Source organism: Schistocerca gregaria, chromosome X (genome assembly GCF_023897955.1).
Source record: "Schistocerca gregaria isolate iqSchGreg1 chromosome X, iqSchGreg1.2, whole genome shotgun sequence".
Lineage (NCBI taxonomy): Eukaryota > Metazoa > Arthropoda > Insecta > Orthoptera > Acrididae > Schistocerca > Schistocerca gregaria.
In genome coordinates this window covers 519,124,928-519,147,278 of record NC_064931.1, presented here as the reverse complement: position 1 = coordinate 519,147,278, position 22,351 = coordinate 519,124,928, and the positions used below count along the sequence as shown (strand labels likewise).

At 42.6% G+C, this 22,351-nt stretch overlaps 1 protein-coding gene across 3 annotated transcripts in view; it reads left to right on the top strand.

Moving 5' to 3' along the window:
* LOC126298210 (regucalcin-like) overlaps nt 1-22,351 on the top strand; it is a 403,275-nt gene that overhangs the window by 37,942 nt on the left and 342,982 nt on the right. For 2 of the 3 annotated variants that reach the window (XM_049989514.1, XM_049989515.1), the window contains exons 4-6: nt 11,133-11,345; nt 11,428-11,540; nt 19,855-20,468. The exons of the other annotated variant lie outside the window; for it this stretch is intronic. In XM_049989514.1, coding sequence (XP_049845471.1) covers nt 11,133-11,345; nt 11,428-11,540; nt 19,855-20,085 — 557 coding nt within the window. In that variant the 3' untranslated portion in view covers nt 20,086-20,468. Of the gene's footprint in view, nt 1-11,132; nt 11,346-11,427; nt 11,541-19,854; nt 20,469-22,351 lie in introns of those variants that run through there. 3 annotated transcript variants of the gene reach the window in all.

The window sequence follows — 22,351 nt, the reverse complement described above, 5'->3', positions numbered from 1 at the left end:
TGGAAGGCGCCGAAAGGGATGTGGAGCCATGCTGACTACAGTGCCGTGGCTAGTAGTGCTAGGTTGCTCGGGTAAGGTTCCGTGGAGCGAACAGCCCCATCGAGCTGGTCCCACAGATTCTCGATTGGGTTTAAATCGGGGAGTTTGAAGGCCAGAGGAGTACGGTAAATTCATCCTGGCGCTCTTCGAATCACGCACGTACAATGCAGGCTGTGTGACACGCTGCATTGTCCTGATGGTAGACGTCATCGTCCCGAGGAACACCAGACTGTATGTAGCGATGGACATGATCCCCAAGAATAGATGCATGCTTTTGTTGATCCATTGTGCCTTCCAGAACCACGAGATCACCCAGGGAATGATGCGAAGACATTCCCCAGACCATAATGCTCCCTTCTCCGACACGGCCCCTACCGACGACTGTTGCAGGGTACTTGCTTCTGTCTAATGGAGTATAAAACGTGACTCATCTGAGGTCCAGTTGCACGTCTATTCGCCCGTACACATCTCCGGAGACGTTGTTCACCATGTCATTAGCGGCCCTAGGTGCACCTCAGTCGCTTCGACGCCTGATCTGTATAGCGCCATTTTGTCTTGCACGGTATATTCTAACCACGGCGGCACGAGTACAGGTTAAAAAACCCTTCCACCTTTGGCCCGAAAGCGAATGGTTATGCACTTATCGACGTCACATAAATCGCTCCGTTTCCGCATGACTGCACTGTTTTCCGCGTCCCCCAGCATTATTTATGTACCCTCCACTGCTAGTGCTGCCACCTGCCCTCTGTGATTGGTTATTGTTCGTTGACGTCGAACATAAGCGGTGATCACTTTAATGTGAATGTATCGTGTATTTTACGTTGTCACCACAGTCGTCGACGTAACACACGGGAAAGGAGTCGTGTGCGCCATCTATCTGTGAAGGAGGAGGAGATTAGTGTTTAACGCCCTGTCGACAACGAGGTTATTACAGGAGGAGCACAAGCTCAGCTTCGGCATGGTGCTTCATATATGTCCATGCAGTTTTAAGTCATTTTAAAGTAACGCACAAGATTACTATGTTGTAAGGGGAACGATACTCTATATGTCTGAATGTGTGAACTTATTTTCGTTGCATTAAAAGCCCTTTTTTTTCAAATTCGAGTCAAAGTTGTGTAAAATCACAACATATTATTCTTAGAAACTAGTAGTGCAATATCAGTTTATTTTTAGGAAGTTGTAGATAAATAATTTGACTAGCAAAAACTCGAATATTTTTTTCCATGGGAAAATAGTGTCTGTAACAGTGTATGAAACAGGATCGTTTCTCATGATTTTATTCACTGTTGCATTGCCTGAGCCCTCGTTTGCTGTCATACTGTTTCTTCATCGAACTATTTACAGAAAGTACTACCTGAAAAGATTAATCCCCCCTAGGTACACGTATCACTCAATAATTTTCATAACGATATACCCATGTGACACGTGTCCTCTCAATTTACTACTTCCACTCTTCAATAGAAGTAACTCAATAAACATATTGTATTAAAAAAAAGGAACCTGAAATTAAATAGTTTCTGAATAACACTGGATTTATTATATCTTGAGATCATACAAAAGGTCCCTTCGTCAATCTAAAATCCACTCAGCTTACATGAACACCCATGCTATCCACATTTTCATTGCTATTAGCCGTTTCCCGCTAACATTCCGTTATGTCGCCGCAAAGAAAGATGCACTGATTCACTTTTCACAATTTCATCTCCATCCATACATCCCTATACATTATTATAATGGATATATGTGTATGTTCCACATCTCCTAAACCAATTGATCGATTTCAATCAAACTTGATACCAGTATCACTTACTGTCCGGAAAGAGCTACTGTGGGGATAAGAACCAATACCTCTCGAAGGGATGGGGGTGAAGGTGAAAAGGAAGCACATAGCCAGACTATATTCATCCAGTATTCGAGAATATGAGGACTTAGTGACTTGCAACAAACTTGACCCATAATTTCAAACCTTTCCAAGAACTTTTCTCGTTGACATCCCCACAAAATGGTGAATGGAAAAAAGTTCCTCACCTACTACATTTTCGCTGTTCATACAGTAAAACTTGCCCATCAGGCATGACGTTCTAATTTAATATTTCTTTACAACTAACTTTATTCCTAACACATTTTGCAGGAAGTATTCAAATATACCACTGAATGTAAGTACAGAAATACCTCATTGTACGACACATAATTCAGTAGATATGATGTCATAACATTGAGATGCTAGAAAATTAGCCGCATGATGCATGGCGTTTTAATTTACTTCTTCTTTATTATTTACTCTATTCACACTTTTCGCAGACTGTATCTAAATACACCGCTGAAAATATGTGCAAAATTATATCATTGTTGACCACAAAGTTCAGGAGATACCACGTCGTAAACATTGAGCTGCGTGTAAACGAAACTGGAGGGCGAAATTCGCTAGAGATACAGATAAAATATGTATACAATTATGTGTAAAATACTTTAAATATACGTGAAACATATGTGACATACTTAGGCAAAGCCACGAGTAAAAATCTACTCCTAAGCTTCTGGATCCATATCAACCAAATTTGGGATACATGTCACTTACTAGAAAGAAATACTGTGGGGCTTACAACCACCATCTTCCTATGTGGGTGGGGACGATGATGTGGTTTTTGGAGAAAGAGAGGGGAGGAGGAGATGGGCAGACAGATAGGGAGAAGAAGGAGATGGAGAGAGACAGGGGGAGGAAGAGATGGAGGGAAAGACGTGGAAGGAGCAGATGGAGAGAGAGGGGGCAGGAGGAGATGACAGAGAGTGGGGGGTGGAGAAGGTGGATAGAGAGAGGGGAGAAAGAGATGGACAGACAAAGGGGGAAGGAGCAGACGGACTAATAGAAGAACAGAATAAACACATACCTGGACAAAATGGATATATGTCGGTACGTTCAACATTTCTTCCTAAGCTACTGCATCGATTTCAACCAGACTTGATACACATATCACTTACTGTCTCGAAAGAAGCACTGTGTGGGTAAGAACCACCTATCTATCAAAGAGGTGAAGGCGAAAGAGAAGTGTAATGCACTGCGCACAAATATGCAGAATATATCTGTCCCGTATCTGAGAATGAGAGCACTTAACGTGTTGCAAACAAATTTTACAAAATTTCGTACTTTTAAGAAACTTTTTCTCTCTGACAGGCCTACAAAACGATGAAATAAAAAAATTATCGTCTACTACGTTTTCGCTGTTCATGCAGTAAGACTGTCGCTTCAGGCACTCTGTTTTAATTATTACTTATTTACTACTAATTACATTCGCAACAAATTTTGCAGACAGTATCCACAGCATCACTGAATGAACCGACAAAATTATATCATTGCACAGCATATAGCTCAGGAGATATGTTGTTGCTGTTGTTGTGGTCTTCAGTCCTGAGACTGGTTTGATGCAGCTCTCCATGCTAATCTATCCTGTGCAAGATTCTTCATCTCCCAGTACCTACTGCAACCTACATCCTTCTGAATCTGCTTAATGTATTCATCGCTTGGTCTCCCTCTATGATTTTTACCCTCCACGCTGCCCTCCAATACTAAATTGGTGATCCCTTGATGCCTCAGAACATGTCCTACCAACCTATCCCTTCTTCTGGTCAAGTTGTCCCACAAACTCCTCTTCTCCCCAATCCTATTCAGTACCTCCTCATTAGTTATGTGATCTACCCATCTAATCTTCAGCATTCTTCTGTAGCACCACATTTCGAAAGCTTCAATTCTCTTCTTGTCCAAACTATTTATCGTCCATGTTTCACTTCCATACATGGCTACACTCCATACAAATACTTTCAGAAACAACTTCCTGACATTTACATCTATACTCGATGTTAATAAATTTCTCTTCTTCAGAAACGCTTTCCTTCCCATTGCTAGTCTACATTTTACATCCTCTCTACTTCGATCATTATCAGTTATTTTGCTCCCCAAATAACAAAACTCCTTTAGTACTTTAAGTGTCTCATTTCCTAATCTAATTCCCTCAGCATCACTCGACTTAATTCGACTACATTCCATTATCCTCGTTTTGCTTTTGTTGATGTTCATCTTATATCCTCCTTTCAAGACACTATCCATTCCGTTCAACTGCTCTTCCAAGTCCTTAGATGTCTCTGACAGAATTACAATGTCATCGGCGAACCGCAAAGTTTTTATTTCTTCTCCGTGGATTTTAGTACCTACTCGGAAATTTCCTTTTGTTTCCTTCACTGATTGCTCAATATACAGATTGAATAACATCAGGGAGAGACTACAACCTTGTCTCACTCCCTTCCCAACCACTGCTTCCCTTTCATGCCCCTCAACTATTATAACAGCCATTTGGTTTCTATACAAATTGTAAATAGTCTTTCGCTCCATATATTTTACCCCTGCCACCTTCAGAATTTGAAAGAGAGTATTCCAGTCAACATTGTCAAAACCTTTCTCTAAGTCTACAAATGCTAGAAACGTAGGTTTGCCTTTCCTTAATCTAGCTTCTAAGATAAGCCGTAGGGTCAGTATTGTCTCACGTGTTCCAATATTTCTACGGAATCCAAACTGATCGTCCCCGAGGTCGGCTTCTACTAGTTTTTCCATTCGTCTGTAAAGAATTCGCGTTAGTATTTTGCAGCTGTGACTTATTAAACTGATAGTTCGGTAATTTTCACATCTGTCAACACCTGATTTCTTTGGGATTGGAATTATTATATTCTTCTTGAAGTCTGAGGGTATTTCGCCTGTCTCATACATCTTGCTCACCAGGTGGTAGAGTTTTGTCAGGACTGGCTCTCCCAAGGCCGTCAGTAGTTCTAATGGAATGTTGTCTACTCCGGGGGCCTTGTTTCCACTCAGGTCTTTCAGTGCTCTGTCAAACTCTTCACGCAGTATCGTATCTCCCATTTCATCTTCATCTACATCCTCTTCCATTTCCATAATATTGTCGTCAAGTACATCGCCCTTGCATAGACCCTCTATATACTCCTTCCACCTTTCTGCTTTCCCTTCTTTGGTTAGAACTGGGTTTCCATCTGAGCTCTTGATGTTCATACAAGTGGTTCTCTTTAGTCCAGAGGTCTCTTTTATTTTCCTGTAGGCAGTATCTATCTTACCCCTAGTGAGATAAGCCTCTACATCCTTACATTTGTTCTCCAGCCATCCCTGCTTAGTCATTTTGCACTTCCTGTCGATGTCATTTTTGAGTCGTTTGTATTCCTTTTCGCCTGCCTCATTTACTGCATTTTTATATTTTCTCCTTTCATCAATTAAATTCGATATTTCTTCTGTTACCCAAGAATTTTTACTAGCCCTCGTCTTTTTACCTAATTGAGACTCTGCTGCCTTCACTACTTCATCCTTCAAAGCTACCCATTCATCTTCTTCTGTATTTCTTTCCCCCATTCTTGTCAATTGTTCCCTTCTGCTCTCCCTGAAACTCTGTACAACCTCTGGTTCTTTCAGTTTATCCAATTCCCATCTCCTTAAATTCCCACCTTTTTGCAGTTTCTTCAAGAGATATAATGACATAAAATTCAAGCAGCCTGCTAGAGGTGGCGTGTTCTTAGTTTGATTAGCTGGGACACACACACACAAGCACACACACACACACACACACACACACACACACACACACACACACACACACACACACACAAAGACACACACCAGAAAGCAACTGACGATAGCCAAAACTGAACTCACAGTTCACAGCGCAGGAGTCTGGTGTGCTATCGTCCACACTCTAAGAACAACTGACTGACTGTATCAGTTTTGGCCGAGCGGTTCTAGGCGCTTCAGTCTGGAACCGCACGACCGCTACGGTCACAGGTTCGAATCCTGCCTCGGGCATGGATGGGTGTGATGTCCTAAAGTTAGTTAGGTTTAAGTAGTTCTAAGTCCTAGGTGATTGATGACCTCAGACGTTAAGTCCCATAGTGCTCAGAACAATTTTTTTGTATCAGTTTTTGTTCAAAAATTCAAATGGCTCTGAGCACTATGGGACTTAACATCTATGGTCATAAGTCCCCTAGAACTTAGAACTACTTAAACCTAACTAACCTAAGGACATCACACAACACCCAGCCATCATCAGTTTTTGTAGTGCATGTGGGTAACAGGAGTGAATTGAAAAACGAGCGCATTTTACTGTTAACTTGGTTCCGGGGTACCTAAAACCTGCAATTTGTGTTTTTAAATGATTACTTCTAACGTACATTTTCAGGATTAGGTGCAATCTTTAAGACTTTCCAATCACAACAATGTACCGTATTATTTTTGAAAATAGGTAATTGAGAACCGCACTTTCACGCCCTAAAATGCGATAATGCACAGATACCTGTTGGTTCCTGAATTACCACTTGTTCAAACTCTCATTACCAGTAAAATGGGCCTTTTGTAGAAATGATAAATTTAAGCTATGTGAGGAAAGGCTAGATGATGAAAAGCTACGTTTCGTAGCTAGACTGACTTAAGGTACATATTTTGAGAATGTTGGCAAATTCAGCCTAAATTCCAGATAAAGGAACCCAATTTTCCAAACTTTGAAGGAAAATGGTTTGATTTTTTTCTCGACGGTTCCAGAAGAATAACATTTTCTGATTTTTTCATTTATTTCAGTTGCGTAAATCGTTTTTATGATTTGTCATAAAAAGGGGAAGTTCGTATTTAAACGTGACTTCCACGAGAAAAAGAAATCGTACTTGAAAGGTTGAGGTAACAAATGCGATTGTTACGATTCATTAACGTGACTCACTTAGAGAAAAAAAGACCGCAGTTCCATAGCCGAGTGATCAGCGGAATTGAATGCCATGTGCGAGGCCTCCGGTTCCATTCCTCGCGGGGTCGGAGATTTTCAGTGCTAAGCCATGTCTCCGCAATATCCTTTCTTTCAGGAGTGCTAATTCTGCGAGGTTCGCAGGAGAGCTTCTGTATAGTTTGGAAGGTAGGAGACGGATACTGACAGAAGTAAAGCTGTGAGTACCGGGCGTGAGTCGTGCTTCGGTAGCTCAGATGGTTTGCCGGCACGGTAGCTCAGCGTGTTCGGTCAGAGGGTTGGCTGCCCTCTGTAATAAAAAGACTGAGTGAAGGGATTAATAACGAGCTTCGACGGATGTCATGTGACGTCCGCTACGACGAAATACAACGAACCATAACGAACAAAATGAAAAAAGATGGATAGAGCAAAAAAAAGAAAAAAGAAAGGATGGTAGAGCACTTGCCCGCGAAAGGCAAAGGTCCCGAGTTCGAGTCTTGGTCGGGCACACAGTTTTAATCTGCCAGGAAGTTTCAACTTCATACTTACTCAGCAACCATAAACAAAATACAAGGAAAATAATTATGATTATGAACCAATAAATCTGAGGGTTTCTCAGTTCGTTAATGTAACAACAAAATTACGAAGAATAAAAAATAACATTAATTTTCAAAAAAGCTGCTCAAAGTGTACTCTTTCCATTATGATTGCAAGTATTGTAACGGTGTGTCATGGAGTCCGCAAGGTTTCCAAAATCAAAGGTTTCCCTAATTTCGTCAAAGGCTAAAATTATGCTCGTAAGAAGCTCTTCGATTGTCTTTACTGCAGTCGCGTAGACAATTTTCTTCACATTCCACAACAGATAAAAATCTACAAGGGTAAGATCTGGCCAACGAGTTAGCCAGAGAACTGGACCATCTCGACCAATCCACCTCTGCAGATACAACGTAGTTAAATGCTCACGTACCACAACAGAGAAGTGCAGTGGTGCGCCGTCGTGCTGCAACCACATTAACTGACGATCTTCCCTTAGGAACGTCTTGAAAATACAACGGAAAGACGTTTACACGGAACGCTAAATATGTCCACCAGTTTAAACGGGGAGGATCTAGGACGGGACCCAACAAACAATCGCGTACTGTAGCTCCGTAAATGTTAACGCTATGCTTATAGAAATTAATGTAAGTGCTATGTGTGTTTTCGTCGTTACAAACATGGCTACTTCGACAGCTGAATGTCACTTCTTTGGTGAAATATGCCTCGTCTGTCCACGACACCATCCTAGCGAAATTTGGATTTTCAGTCTATTTGTTTAAGTATCACAAGGAACATTGATTTCGAGAAGAATAGTCTCGCGCCAAATCCTGCACTTCCCCTAGGTGGTGCGGAAATAAAGTTTTGTCATACTACAGAGTGCGAAACCTGTTTCTAAAAACGAACGGATACATTTTATCATGTTTAGTTTTTGGGCATAACGTAAGAAAATATGATTAAATTCACTTACTCGCAAAGTTGACAGTAGGATTTGCGACAACCATATCGAGAACGTTCTGTTCAAACTGAACTGTTCACACGTAGTGTTGTCGTCCAGTGTCAGCTTTGTTAACAAGAAACTTCCAGTCTCTCTAAATTTTCTGCCAACCTTTACTAAAGTAGTCCCACAAGGAATAACGTGGTTAGGAAATCTAGAGTAGTAAATTATGCGGGTCTCGTGTACATTTTGATCCGCAGATCGGCGTATTCGTTCAAGGAATACCGATGACGCTCAGTGTTACCGCTACGCTCAGTTATGTGAAAAATGTATCACGCCTACTTCCGTCGTTGTCCTATCACACCTCTTTCCGTGTAAATTCGCAGCTAAATCAACAAAGATCGACTGCGTAAATACGACTTCCGAAGGTGATCGAATGACTTGCAGACAAAATTCTGCTATACAAGGTGATAGCCTTAATGTCAGTTGTTCTCGTAGCGTAGATGGCAGGCTCGGGTTCGATCCTCGCTGTCGTCCAATGTCAATTTTTTGTATCATTCTCTTGTTTATTTGAGGAAATGGTACGAAGGACAAGTTAGGCAACACCATCTCCAGAAGGCTGCTTCAATTTGTACGCGCAAGGACTTTAATGCTAATTAAATCGGAAACGGGACAACGTACCGAATTTTTTTAAACAATTATTTCTCAACATAACCTACCGTGCAACACTTTTTCAAACCTTTCAGTCGTTTCTGACCACTCTGTACGCGTGCAATATATGTCACATACACACATGTTGAACATCTCCTGCCGGCCCGTGTGGCCAAGCGGTTCTAGGCTACGGTCGCAGGTTCGAATCCTGCCTCGGGCATGGATGTGTGTGATGTCCTTAGGTTAGTTAGGTTTAAGTAGTTCTAAGTTCTAGGGGACTGATAACCTCAGATGTAAAGTGCGATAGTGCTCAGAGTAATTTGGACCATTTTGAACATCTCCTCCTGAGCCTCTAGATCGATTTCAGCCAAACTTTGTACACATTTTACTTACATTCAGGACGCAAATGCTGTGGGAGTAATAACCACCAACCTTCCGTTGGGCTGGGGGTGGGTTTGATAATGGGGTGGTGAAGAGAGAAGGGGGCTGGAGGAGATGGGCGAAGACACGGGGCGTGATGAGGTGGACAGAGAGAAAGTGAGGAGGAAAAAGACAGAGAGAGGGGGAAGGAGGAGATGAATGAAAGAGGGTGAGGAGGACGTTGAGTGAGAGAGGGGAAGGAGAAGATGGACGGTGAAGAGGGGAGGAGGAGATGACAGAAACAAGGGGGATGGAGAGAGGGGGAGGAGAAGATGGACAGAGGGAGAGTGGAGAAGCAGATGGACTAATAGAAGATTAGAACAAATAAATACCCGGGAAAAGCCAAGTTTCTCAGCTAGTATTATCCACATACTAAATACTTGGCGCTCTTTTTCGCACCTATGGGGCCCGCGCCTCGGCTCACACTTGTTCAACCCATGAGCCGATCTCGCTTATTAAGTACCTACGCATCTGCATCCCGACAAACTTGTGGAAAGCACACCAAGCAGTATCAACCGTGGTGCAATGCATGGAGAGGGATAAATCCTTGCCGGCCGGAGTGGCCGAGCGGTTGTAGGAGCTACAGTCTGGAACCGCGCGACCTTAGGTTAGTTAGGTTTAAGTAGTTCTAAGTTCTAGGGGACTGATGACCTCAGAAGTTAAGTCCCATAGTGCTCAGAGCCATTTGAACCATTTTTGATAAATACGTAGAGAATATCCAGCAGAACTGTTTCATTTCTCAAATGTGTGATTAACAACAGTGTGTCCTATTTTGTTACTGTGTTATTTTATTTAGCAATAAAGTTATTATGCATAGACTAATAGGTTTTACTCTTTTTATACCTCTTCCTCCCCCTCCCCTCCCCCCCCCCCCCAATTCTTGAATCTAAGCATGCACAAGTCGGCATATATACTGGCACTGTAAAGCTATATGACCGGTTATCGTCTTAGTTTGTACTTACAAAACCATGGCATGGTTCACGCGTAGATTGAGTGCAAAGTACACTGCCTGATAAGAAAGGTGCAGCACCCAGTAGATAAAGTCGGATTTCAATGTAACTTCACATACGTTCACGCCATTGGCCAGTATGTAAAATGACGAGAGTTGCAATTTGCAGTGACAAGTGGAACAGGGAGAATGGCGACGACCTGTGGAAAGGTTCCATTTTTCTAATGTTTTGGAGAGGCATAATGTTATAGGGAACCATGGGGTATAACTTCAGGTTTCGGCTAGTAGTGATTGAGGCAACTCTGACATGTCATGAACCTCTTGCATCCTCATGTGTTACATCTCATGCGATATTGTAGTGCCATTTTTGAACAGGATAATGCTCGTCCACATATGGCACATGTCGCTATGAAATGTCTGCGTGATGTTGAGGTACTCCTCAGTCCAGCAAGAACCACAGATCTGTCTGGGAGCAGCTCAGGCGTGAACTCCGTCCCATAGCCAGTATCCAGGATGTCAAGGACCATTTACAGTAGTTTTGGCCCAACTTGCCTCAAGAGAGGATGAAGTCGTTCCCAAGAGAATCACTGCGTACACCCAGTTCAGAGTGGGTGCAACGTAATACTAATAAGTGGGCTCATACTGCCAAGTTAATTATAAATTTGTCACTATTTTATAGTCACTGTAATAATATCACATATTCCCTCAACTCGTGAAGTTTCTTTTCGTTCCCCCCCCCCCCCCCTCCCCATTCCTCCAGGCAGTGTAGATACTAAAGGATGGGGCGAATTATAATATGTATTTCAAGTATTCAAATACTATAATGTCATCTACATTCAATTTTCAGGTACAATGGGTCCGTACAAGAACAATAAAGTCACACCGGAACGAGGAATGCTATTCAGCTTGGACAAGGATAGAAAAGCAGTAACACACGTGACAAAAATTGGCATTGCTAACGGCCTGGCCTGGAGTTTAGACAACAAAACCATGTATTACATTGACTCTGCTACCCGAAGAGTCGACGCATTCGATTTTGACATAAAAGCTGGAAAAATAAGTAAGGTTATATATAGGATAATTCTTTATCCTTTGTGAGTAATGCATTAAAAATACTGACGAATGATTGTTTCTGTTTAAAGCAAACAGGAGGACCATCTTCGACTACCCAACGAATGGTGTGGCAGGATTTCCAGACGGCCAAGCTATTGATGCGGATGGCAACCTGTGGATAGCCTCCTATGACGCCAATCTGGTAATGATTTCATGTCACACTGTTCGGATAAAAATATGCTTTCAAACATTTACTTCAGAAATGGAAAACCAATTGATTACCTCACTATTGAACTGTGGATACTTGGCGAAACATGATTACATGGAACACACATTTCTTGACAACTTGTTTCAATAACTAATTTTGCAACCCAGGTTTAGGGTGCGGCTCATAGAAAAACTGATAGGGGAGTGTGCATTCGACATAATGATCACCAGAGAAGTTGAAAGGTGCAGCCAATAGACTCCCCCTTTGCGCAGCATTTTCTGGATACCAGGCACAGTTATTTAGTAGATGTATAAATCCTAAATTCTGGGCACAGCGGGCAGGAACTGTGATTGGAATTCTCGAGATGAAGAGGCACTACAAGAACTATCCTGAACAGATACTGAATTAACAGACCGACTTCGGTTACTGTCCACTTCTTAACACTGACAAACCTGACTGAACGCCAAACCCTTCTGAGCAGTTGTGCCCCACTTGCAGCGTCCCCTCGCTGTACTAAACTGATGTAAACGTTTTTAAATTTAGCCGTGATTCCGTAGAAAGTGGTATAGGTGACATATAGGATAAGTGGTCATGCTTCCCCACCTGAGACTGCGCTAGTTAAGCTAACCCTTACGTGGATTATTTCTGCGAATCTGTCGTAGATGTAGCACCTCGAAGCAGTTCTTGTGACGCTCTGGATTCTTCAGAAGGTGCAACGATGCCAGCTCTGCCTAGAAGTGGATATTCAGAGTGCTAATTTACTTGAAATAAGTCCAAGGATGCCACTACGACGCGTTTATTAGCAAACATCGTAAAACAGTAACAATTTAATACAGTGAAACGATCCTCTCAAAAAGAACAAGCTCCGAGTACATCCTACCGGCGACTGGCGAGATTGGGAAGCGGCCGGAATATCTTGCTTAGATTGTAAAACTTCGTCGCTCTTCGAACATCTTCGTTATTTTAATAATACTCATTTTCTACTGAATTAAATCGTTTCCTTCATAGCGATATTATGGTATGTTGTTTTCGTTGTTGTAGTCTTCAGTCCTTAGACTGGTTTGATGCAGCTCTCCATGCTACTCTATCCTGTGCAAGCTTCTTCATCTCCCAGAACCTACTGCAACCAACATCCTTCTGAATCTACTTGGTGTATTCATCTGTTGGTCTCCCTCAACGATTTTTACCCTCCACGCTGCCCTCCAATAATAAATTGGCGATACCTTGATGCCTCAGAACATGTCCTACTAACCGATCCCTACTTCTAGTCAAGTTATGCCAAAAAACTTCTCTTCTCCCCAATCCTATTCAGTACCTCCTCATTAGTTATATGATCTACCCATTTAATCTTCAGCATTCTTCTGGAGCACCACATTTCGAAAGCTTCAATTCTCTTCTTATCTAAACTACTTATCGTCCATGTTTCACTTTCATACATGGCTACACTCCATAAAAATACTTTCAGAAACGACTTCCTGACACTTAAATCTATACTCGATGTTAACAAATTTCTCTTCTTCAGAAACGCTTTCCTTCCCATTGCCAGTCTACATTTTATATCCTTTCTACTTGGACCATCATCAGTTATTTCGCTCCCCAAATAGCAAAACTCCTTTACTACTTTAAGTGTCTCACTTCCTAATCTAATACCCTCAACATCACCCGACTACATTCCATTATTCTCGTTTTGCTTTTGTTGATTTTCATCTTATATCCTCCCTTCAAGACACTTCAACTGCTCTTCCAAGTCCTTTGCTGTCTGACAGAATTACATTGCCATCGGCAAACCTCAAAGATCGCTAAGATGCATCATGCCATCTCATTTGTTGTTTTTAGGTCATGGTCGAATCTCTTAATCCGTTTCGTCTGATTCTGGCCATTTTCTCTCAAAAACACTGCTAATGGCTGATATGACTCTAACACACTAACACTTTTTATCCACCGGTGTTTTCAGAATTTAGACCGCAAGCCGAATGTGTTGTCTGTATTCCGGTTTTTGCCTGTGAATGTGAGGGCATTTGTGTGTCATTATCTAAGCCATAACCATTGGCTTGTTTCTGGTTTTCGTTCAAGTCAGTATGTTTCGTGCAAATAAACGAAAGTGTAATGTATCATTTTCATACACCCGTAGCTGATGCACCAAATCGTTTCTAATATGATTACGCCAGCTGCAGGCAAGCACTAATTTTTATAGTAAATAAATAATTAATACAAATTAGTTTCTGAATCTAAATAATGTGATAATTCATTAACCCTTATTTAGCTTCCAGAATAGTGGAAAAAATTGATAACTGCATAAAATTAACTTCCTCATTAACTTTCGCATAAGCAAACAATTTACTTAGGGGGGAAAAACGATTTCTGTCGTGAGGAAAAAAACATCATAGTTATCCACCACACACTACTGAACCTGAACATAAACGAATGTAGCATACAGAGCATAAATAGGCGATGAATTCGACTATTGTAAGACTATATGATTGGCGACAGGTCACTGGAACAGTAACTACTGTACAATAGTAGTTACAGTACCATTCACAGTAACGTTTATTGGGAAAATGTTTTGGATGTGTAGTTAATTCACGAAAGAAAGGGCTTAAAGAACACTTGTTCCGCCATTTATTGAATATTGATCGTCAGTCTAGGGACATTTACCGAGTTGAATTAATAAAAGAGATAGACATGGCCCAAAGAAAAGTGACATGTTCGTCATGATCAATCGTTTAGCTGATGCGATAGTGTTAACGGAGATTCTCAACGAACTGTAGTGACAGACGCTGCAAGAGAGGTTTTGTGCATCACGATGAGCTTTACTATTTATTTATTTATTTACTTATTCATTCACTGATCATCTTACAATGATGAAGGATTTGACATCATAATACATTGAAAATAAATAGCTCAAAAATATATAAGTGTACATATATGAGGACAGGACAGATGGCTGGCCATGGCCTTGATGAAGGCACCATCCAGGCATTTGCCTGAAATGATTTAGGAAAAACACTCAAAACATAAATCAGAATTTCCGGGCAAAGCAATCTCCATCCATCCGCAGTGTCTGAACAACCACTCCGCCACATTCGATTGGTCCCTATTGTAAAATGCCCTTAGATATATCCACAGTTTGCTCCAGATAAATTATGAATCAAACATAGTCCCCCTCTTTGTCACTGCACACATCGAGGACACACACTGGTGCCTCCTGAACCATGAACATGCTGCTATGCCCCTTGCATTAACTCCAGTCTGTTTCGGAAACTGGCTCCAGGAGCGAGTGAGTAAATGCGGGGAAGAGAAGGGCAATATATTACGCCCTCCCACATATGTGCATACCGGATGAATCGCCTAAACTTTGCAATATTGTGGAAATGGAAAGTGCTACTGATGTGTGGTTTTCATACAAAAGATTGATAGCTGCAAGTATTGCTAGCCAACAAACAGATTACAATAACATTTATAAAGTGTATTTTTGTGAAGATATACATTTTAAATGAAACAATGATTATTAATATTAGCAAACAAAAAGTAGGCTGAATCAGAATGTCAGAGGTGTTTGTTACAGGATTTTAGTGCGAGGCATTTACAAGATATGGTATACTGGAAAGTTCCCACACCAGCACTCGTACAATACCTGTGGTAGCACACACTAAAGAACAACACAAGTGCATACAGTAGTTACGTGGATTGTGACTAGTAACGAGACAATTGACCATCACAGGCTGGGTTCAAAATGACTACTGATAGCGGGAATACCCGCTTCCCGTCTGGTATGGAACGACTGCTGCACACGTGCTACCATTTCAGTGGAGATGTCCGAGTGGTGTATAGTTTATATGTCCTTGTAGACAGCGTCTTTCAGTTTTACCCACAGAGAAAAGCCTACAGGCATCAAGTCCGGAAAACGGGCCGGCCAAAGCACAGGTTCTCTGCGGCCAGCGCAACGATATGGAAACAATTCGTGAAGACATGCTGTAGTACTTTGTGCACTATGGGCTGGACGGGCACCATGTTGTTATTACAGGTTCCTCCTAGTCTGCAGAGGAACGTCTTCTAGCATCCGTGGAAAATGGTCTGTGAGGAGGCTGCGTCCACTCTCGACGTACTGCCCGGACTCTTGCCACACACTAACTGACTAGCAAGTCGCAATGCACTCAAGGAACACACAAGCACACTGTAACCAAACATTACAACATCGTACCCAGCATCTACGCAGGTCGAATGGCACAAATAAGTGTCGGTGTGGAAACTGTGTTGGTGTGGAAACTTTTCAAAATACAGTATCTCGTGAACGATTCGCACTAAAATACCACAACAAACACCACTGATGTTATGTATGAGGCGCAACTATGGGCCTCATCTAAAAAGGGTGACCCAGCTGAGTCACGCAATTTGACACTTAGTCTGATCACAAGGGGTGGCCATTATTGCACTCGTTGATCACGTAGGCTGACGTGAGGATCAATGAACTATACTTGACGGGATGTATCTGGAACATCTTAGGTGATTAGAAGTTAGTAGACAGGAATACAATTAAATACTTAGCTTTAATTCAGCATCAGAGATGAACGTCGATCTTGACTTTGTACAATAATATTTACAATTTCAGTTATAGACTGAACTGCGAATACTGCTTTATAATTCTGATTGCTTCACACAAATAGGTCAATTGGCAATGCATAAACTGTATGTGGCGCCTGGCTAGTCGTAGCTACTGACTCAGCTGAAGGCTATGCTAACTAGCGTCTCTGCAAATGAGATCTCCGAAGCTATAACAAGTGAACCATTCCTATTAAAGTCGGCTATAGAACTGGGCAGTACGACAGCTTGTCTCGTAAGACCAGCCGAGTGGCGGCGCTCGATCTGCTAGCATCGACAGTGGGCGACTCGCGGGTCCGAAGTGTCCTGACGGACCGCGACCGATTTGAAGCCTACAGCTTAGCCAGTGTGGTGCCTTGCGGTGCTACCACAACTGACATTCTGATTTATCCTACTTTTAGTTTGTTGGTGTCAACAGGCGTTGTTACTGTGGTTTCACCTCCAGACACCACACTTGCTAGGTGGTAGCCTTTAAATCGGCCGCGGTCCGTTAGTATACGTCGGACCCGCGTGTCGCCACTATCAGTGATTGCAGACCGAGCCCCGCCACGCGGCAGGTCTAGTCTAGAGAGACTCCCTAGCACTCGCCACAGTTGTACAGCCGACTTTGCTAGCGATGGTTCACTGGCTACATACGCTCTCATTTACATAGCCGACAGTTTAGCATAACCTTCAGCTACGTCATTTGCTACGACCTAGCAAGGCGCCATATTCAGTTAATATTGATATTGTGAATCATGTACCTTCAAGAGCGACGTTCATCATTAATGGATTAAAGTAAAGTATCAAACTAATTACGTCCGCTTTCTGAATTTTAATTCCTTGTCATGTTCCAGATCTCACGTCAGTATAGTTCTTCCCTCCTCACGCCAGCCTGCGTGAGCTAAAACGCGTGCATTTCGACCTCCTCTAGTAACACGGTGTTGGCTCTTCTGCCAACACAACAGTTACATTCAAAAAGTGTAAGTTTGCACAAAAAATACACTTTCTAGCGGCGTGGGGTAGCTGCGCGGTCCGGGGCGCCTTGCCACAGTTCGCGCGGCTGCCCCCGTCGGAGGCTCGAGTCCATCCTCGGGCATGGGTGTGTGTATTTTCCTTAGCAAAAATTAATTTTAAACAGATTAAGTAGTGTGTAGGGCTATGGACCGATGACCTCTGCAGTTTGGTCCCACAGGAACCTACTTTCTAAGTATTATTACAATCTGTTTATTGGCTAACAATACTAGCCCCTGACTGGATTGGACTGGATTGTTTGGGGGAGGAGACCAAACAGCGAGGTCATCGGTCTCATCGGATTAGGAAAGGACGGGGAAGGAAATCGGCCGTGCCCTTTCAAAGGAACCATCCCGGCATTTGCCTGGAGGGGTTTAGGGAAATCACGGAAAACCTAAATCAGGACGGCCGGACGAGGGATGCGAGTCCAGTGTGCTAATCACTAGCCCCTGACTACCATTCCATTCCATGAAAACCGCACATCAATAGCACTTACCTTTTCCGCAATATCTGCTGTGGAAGTTGTAGGTGATTCACCCTGTATGTTACGAAATGATCACAAAATCGAGAAAGCGGAACTAAGGTTGAAGTTTATCGACAATCATTCTTCCCGTGCACCGTTCCCAGGTGCAACAGAGAAGGTGGAAGGAGATTGTGGTACGACTCCAGATACCTTAAGCTGGCTTGCAGAGTATTGAGGCAGATGTAGATGTAGTATTGGTGCCCCGCATGGAGCACTAATAAATTTCCACGAAACATAAATGACGCACAACGTGGGTGCTAACAAGGGAACATCCCGAACGCACCCCCCTCAGATTTAGTTATAAGTGGGCACAGTGGATAGGCCTTGAAAAACTGAACACAGATCAATCAAGAAAACAGGAAGAAGTTGTGTTGAACTATGAAAAAAAGTAAGCAAAATATACAAACTGAGGAGTCCAAGAGCAAGAAATTGTGTTGAACTATGAAAAAAATAAGCAAAATATACAAACTGAGTAGTCCATGCGCAAGATAGGCAACATCAAGGATAGTGGAAGCTCAGGAGCGCCGTGGTCCCATGGGTAGCGTGAGCAGCTACGGGACGAGAGGTCCTTGGTTCAAGTCTTATCTCGAGTTGCCGGCACGGTAGCTCAGCGTGTTCGGTCAGAGGATTTAACTGCCTTCTATAATAAAAAACTGAGTTAATAGATTCACAACGATCTTAAACGGATGTCTTACGACGTCCACCCAGAGCAAATGCAACGAACAAAAGCGAACACAATTGGATTAAAAAAAAAAGTGAAAAGTTTATGTTGTGGTTGGCAGGAGAGCCAACACCGTGTTACTAGAGGAGACCGAAAGGCACGCGTTTTAGCTCACGCAGGCTGGCGTGAGGTCTGGAACAGGACAAGGAAATTAGAATTTAGGAACATCGGACGTAGCTGGTGGAATACTTAACTTTAATCCATTAATGACGAACGTCGGTCTTGACGGTACATGATTCAATATCAATAATAACTGATAATGGTGCCTTGCTAGGTCGTAGCAAATGACGTAGCTGAAGGCTATGCTAACTATCGTCTCGGCAAATGAGAGCGTAGAAGTCAGTGAACGATCACTAGCAAAGTCGGCTGTACAACTGGGGCGAGTGCTAGGAAGTCTCTCTAGACCTGCCGTGTGGCGCGCTCGGTCTGCAATCACTGATAGTGGCGACACGCGGGTCCGACGTATACTACCGGACCGCGGCCTATTTAAAGGCTACCACGTAGCAAGTGTGGTGTCTGGCGGTGACACGACAGTTTACTTTCTTTATTTTCACAAAGTTGTGATCTGTCCGTTCGTTCATTGAAGTCTCTGTTCACTGTAATAAGTTTAGTGTCAGTGTGATTAGTAGACGAAAGGACGTGCTTCTCCAATGGGAACCGAAAACATTTGATCGCAAGGTCATAGGTCAATCGATTCCTCCACAGGAAAACACGTCTGAGATATTGTATACTACACTAGTGACGGCATGTGCGTCACATGGCAGGAATATGTTGTCGGCCCACCTAACTTGTACACTTGGCGAATGGGTAAGAAGATTCTTCTACCTTGCCCGATTTAGGTTTTCTTGTGGATGTGATAATCACTCCCAAAAAAGTGATGAAAACATAATAGTTTGTCACATAAACTGCAACAAATGAATGCAACAGTTTCACAGTCGCACAGGTTTCCCTGTGCTCTGTCAAAACATATGTTTTTAACGTTTTCAAATTTTTCCGTGTGTAGACCGTCAAATCCTGCATATATCCAAGAAAAGCTGAACACGACCTGGAATTTTGGAGAGTGAAGTTGATTATGCGTGAGTGCCTGAACTTTGATATTGTCTGAAAGTAAAAAATTAAACTTCTGGCTCAAGGGAAGACTTGAACCATAGACGTCTCGGTCCGGAGCTGCTCACGCTAACCACGGGACCAGGGCGCTCCTGAGCTCAGGCTCTCCTTAATGTTGCTTATCATGCACATGGACTACTCAGTTTGTATATTTTGCTTAATTTTTTTCATAATTCCACACAACTTTTTCCTATTTTCTCGATTGATCTGTGATCAGTTTTTCAAGGCCTATCCACAGTGCTAACTTATAATTAAATCGGAGGGGGGTGCGATGGGGAGGTTCCCTTGTAAGTAACTATATAATAGACTACATTTTCACTGTTGGCTAATGTTATTGAGACTCGGGTGGTTCTGCGCCGTTTCAGGTTATTCAAGTCAACCCGTCGACTGGGAAGCTGCTGAAGAGGGTCGAGATGCCAGCTCCGAAGATAACTTCGGTGGCGTTCGGCGGAGAGAAGCTGGACGAGCTGTATGTGACGTCAGCGAGGGACGAGCTGAACGACGAGCAGCTGCGCCGCTGGCCGCTGTCGGGCTGCACGTTCCGCGTCACAGGGCTGGGTGTGATTGGCCTGCCCGGCCAGCCCGTCTCTCTCTGAGCAGACACAGTCTGCCTGCCACTTGTCTTTTCTTCCTAGCATGTCTAGCCACCTACTACCTAGAAACATTACATTTCTTCACGCAGTGTCCTCCAGTATCACCGGTTTACTTATTCTCCACCGACAGACATACGAAACAAAACGGAAAATTATGTAGTTGCGCATGTCTGTCGATACTTTCTCCTTGTCACCTACCATGTGGCTTCTGTCTCGTGGTTCCGTGACCTGTTGTGACTTTCAGTCTGTGTAGGAGAAGACTTTGGTTGCATAAGTGGGTATTCTACCATACTTAGTACAGAACACTTGCTTTTATGTCGCACTTTGTAAGTGTAATAAAAATTAACTACTATCAAGAGCACTTAAATAAAGCCCTGAACTATTGAGCCATGCTGTACTATATGAATATTTGTGCCCCAGAGGTAAGACTGGCAACGCGATCCAACCATAAATGTTCAACGAAATAATTACAGAAACACGAGCTTACTTATCGTATGGCAAACGGAAAGGAATTTTGCATAGACAGATATTCAAGCATCAATTAATTGGTAACCATTCATCAAAACTTTGTCCAAAAGTTATACACTACCTATACTTTCAGCTCAAAGGCAAAGCTGTGCTTGGGGATTATCCCTCGTATCTGTAATCACTGAATTTAGATTTGAAAAGAATGTTTATTCAAACGCTTATTGCTATTATTATTATTATTATTATTATTATTTCTCATATGGCCCATGTTTTTAAATCGTAAGAGTAGCTATACCTACACAAAGATTACTAAATTAATACGTATCAACACTTCAACACATTTCTCCAGCATAATGTAACACAAATGACAACAGCTATAGGCGAGTATCAATGTCTTTTATGCAGCTTATAACATCACTCGTTACTCCAAGGAAATCTTCGAAAGGACACTTTTGTGTGACATGTTGATACAACATGAGGAACTGTCTGTCGTTCTGCACCACAATCACAACATGGTGATGAAAAATTTGCCCCACATTTGGAGAGGGCCTGCACATCGTCCAGTGGCCATTCTGATGTGGTTCACGGAAATCAAAATTGCCTGCGGCTGGTCAAGTCCAGGGGATTTCTCGTGGATGCAGCACAGATTCAGTCATTGTGGAGGAGATTTTGTTGCCTACAGCGTTTCCCTACGTTCAATACTGGAAGGTCGAGGTTATCAACGATCTTGTGGTATTCTCGTAGTAGTGCACTCTTCCATCTGATGTCAGCAGTTGGAGCATGATCAACATAGGGAATTAGTATATGGGAGCAGATGGTACTGACCTACTAACAAAGCACATGACTTCTTTAAGTTGTACATCTATCTTTTTCACATATGCACTATTAAGCCAGACGGACACACAGTACGCTGCCGGTGAGTAGAGCAGGCCGATTGCTGATACTCGAAGTATGTCAGCTGACGATCCCCAAGGAGTGACACAGAGTTTATGGAGAATTTCATTGCTGCTTTTGAGCTAAGCAGATGTTCATGCCAAGTGCTCCTTAAAAGAAAGTGACCTGATTACGTAATTCCAAGGTATTTTGAAGGATGTTATGACGACCTTCGTCTCCCTCAAAATCTGCTGGACAAATGAAAACATGCTTCTTTTGTTGTATTTGAGCAGGTTATAATCCCCATTTGCAAAAATATTGGCTTAAGATGTGTAGCTCAGAAGTCAGGTTTTCTTTATTTGTTTTGAAAGTTCTGTGTTGGTTAGCTATTGCCGAGTCATCCACATAGCCCTACTTTCTGGACTGGTTTGGAGCAATATCACATACATAAAAATTAAACGAGGGAAAAGTGAGGATGGATCCCTGCAGTAACCTCTTATTCAGTACTTTTGGACAGCTAGTGTCTTTTCATGTTGTTACAGCAATTGCCGTACCAGCTAACATGTTATCGATTAGTTTAGTTGTCTGTCTGTACGGAATAAATTGTAATTTGTTATGTTTATAAAGCAGAGAGAGAGGGAGAGATGTTGTGTGTGTGTGTGTGTGTGTGTGTGTGTGTGTGTGTGTGTGTGTGTGTCTGGGATCTCCTCCCAAACCCCGTGATCGATTTCTACCAAATTTAGCACAGAAACAACAGGCCTTAAGAGTATCAGTTCTGTGGGGTTTGTTACCTCCTAGCTCCAATAGGAGTGGAGATATGGACAAAACGCATTTTTTCCAGTCTCTGGCCTAGAGACTGCCCTGCACAAGAGGCATGTTGTATAGGAACAATATTGGCCTGCCAAATCAACGTGATTTAGAGGGCAGC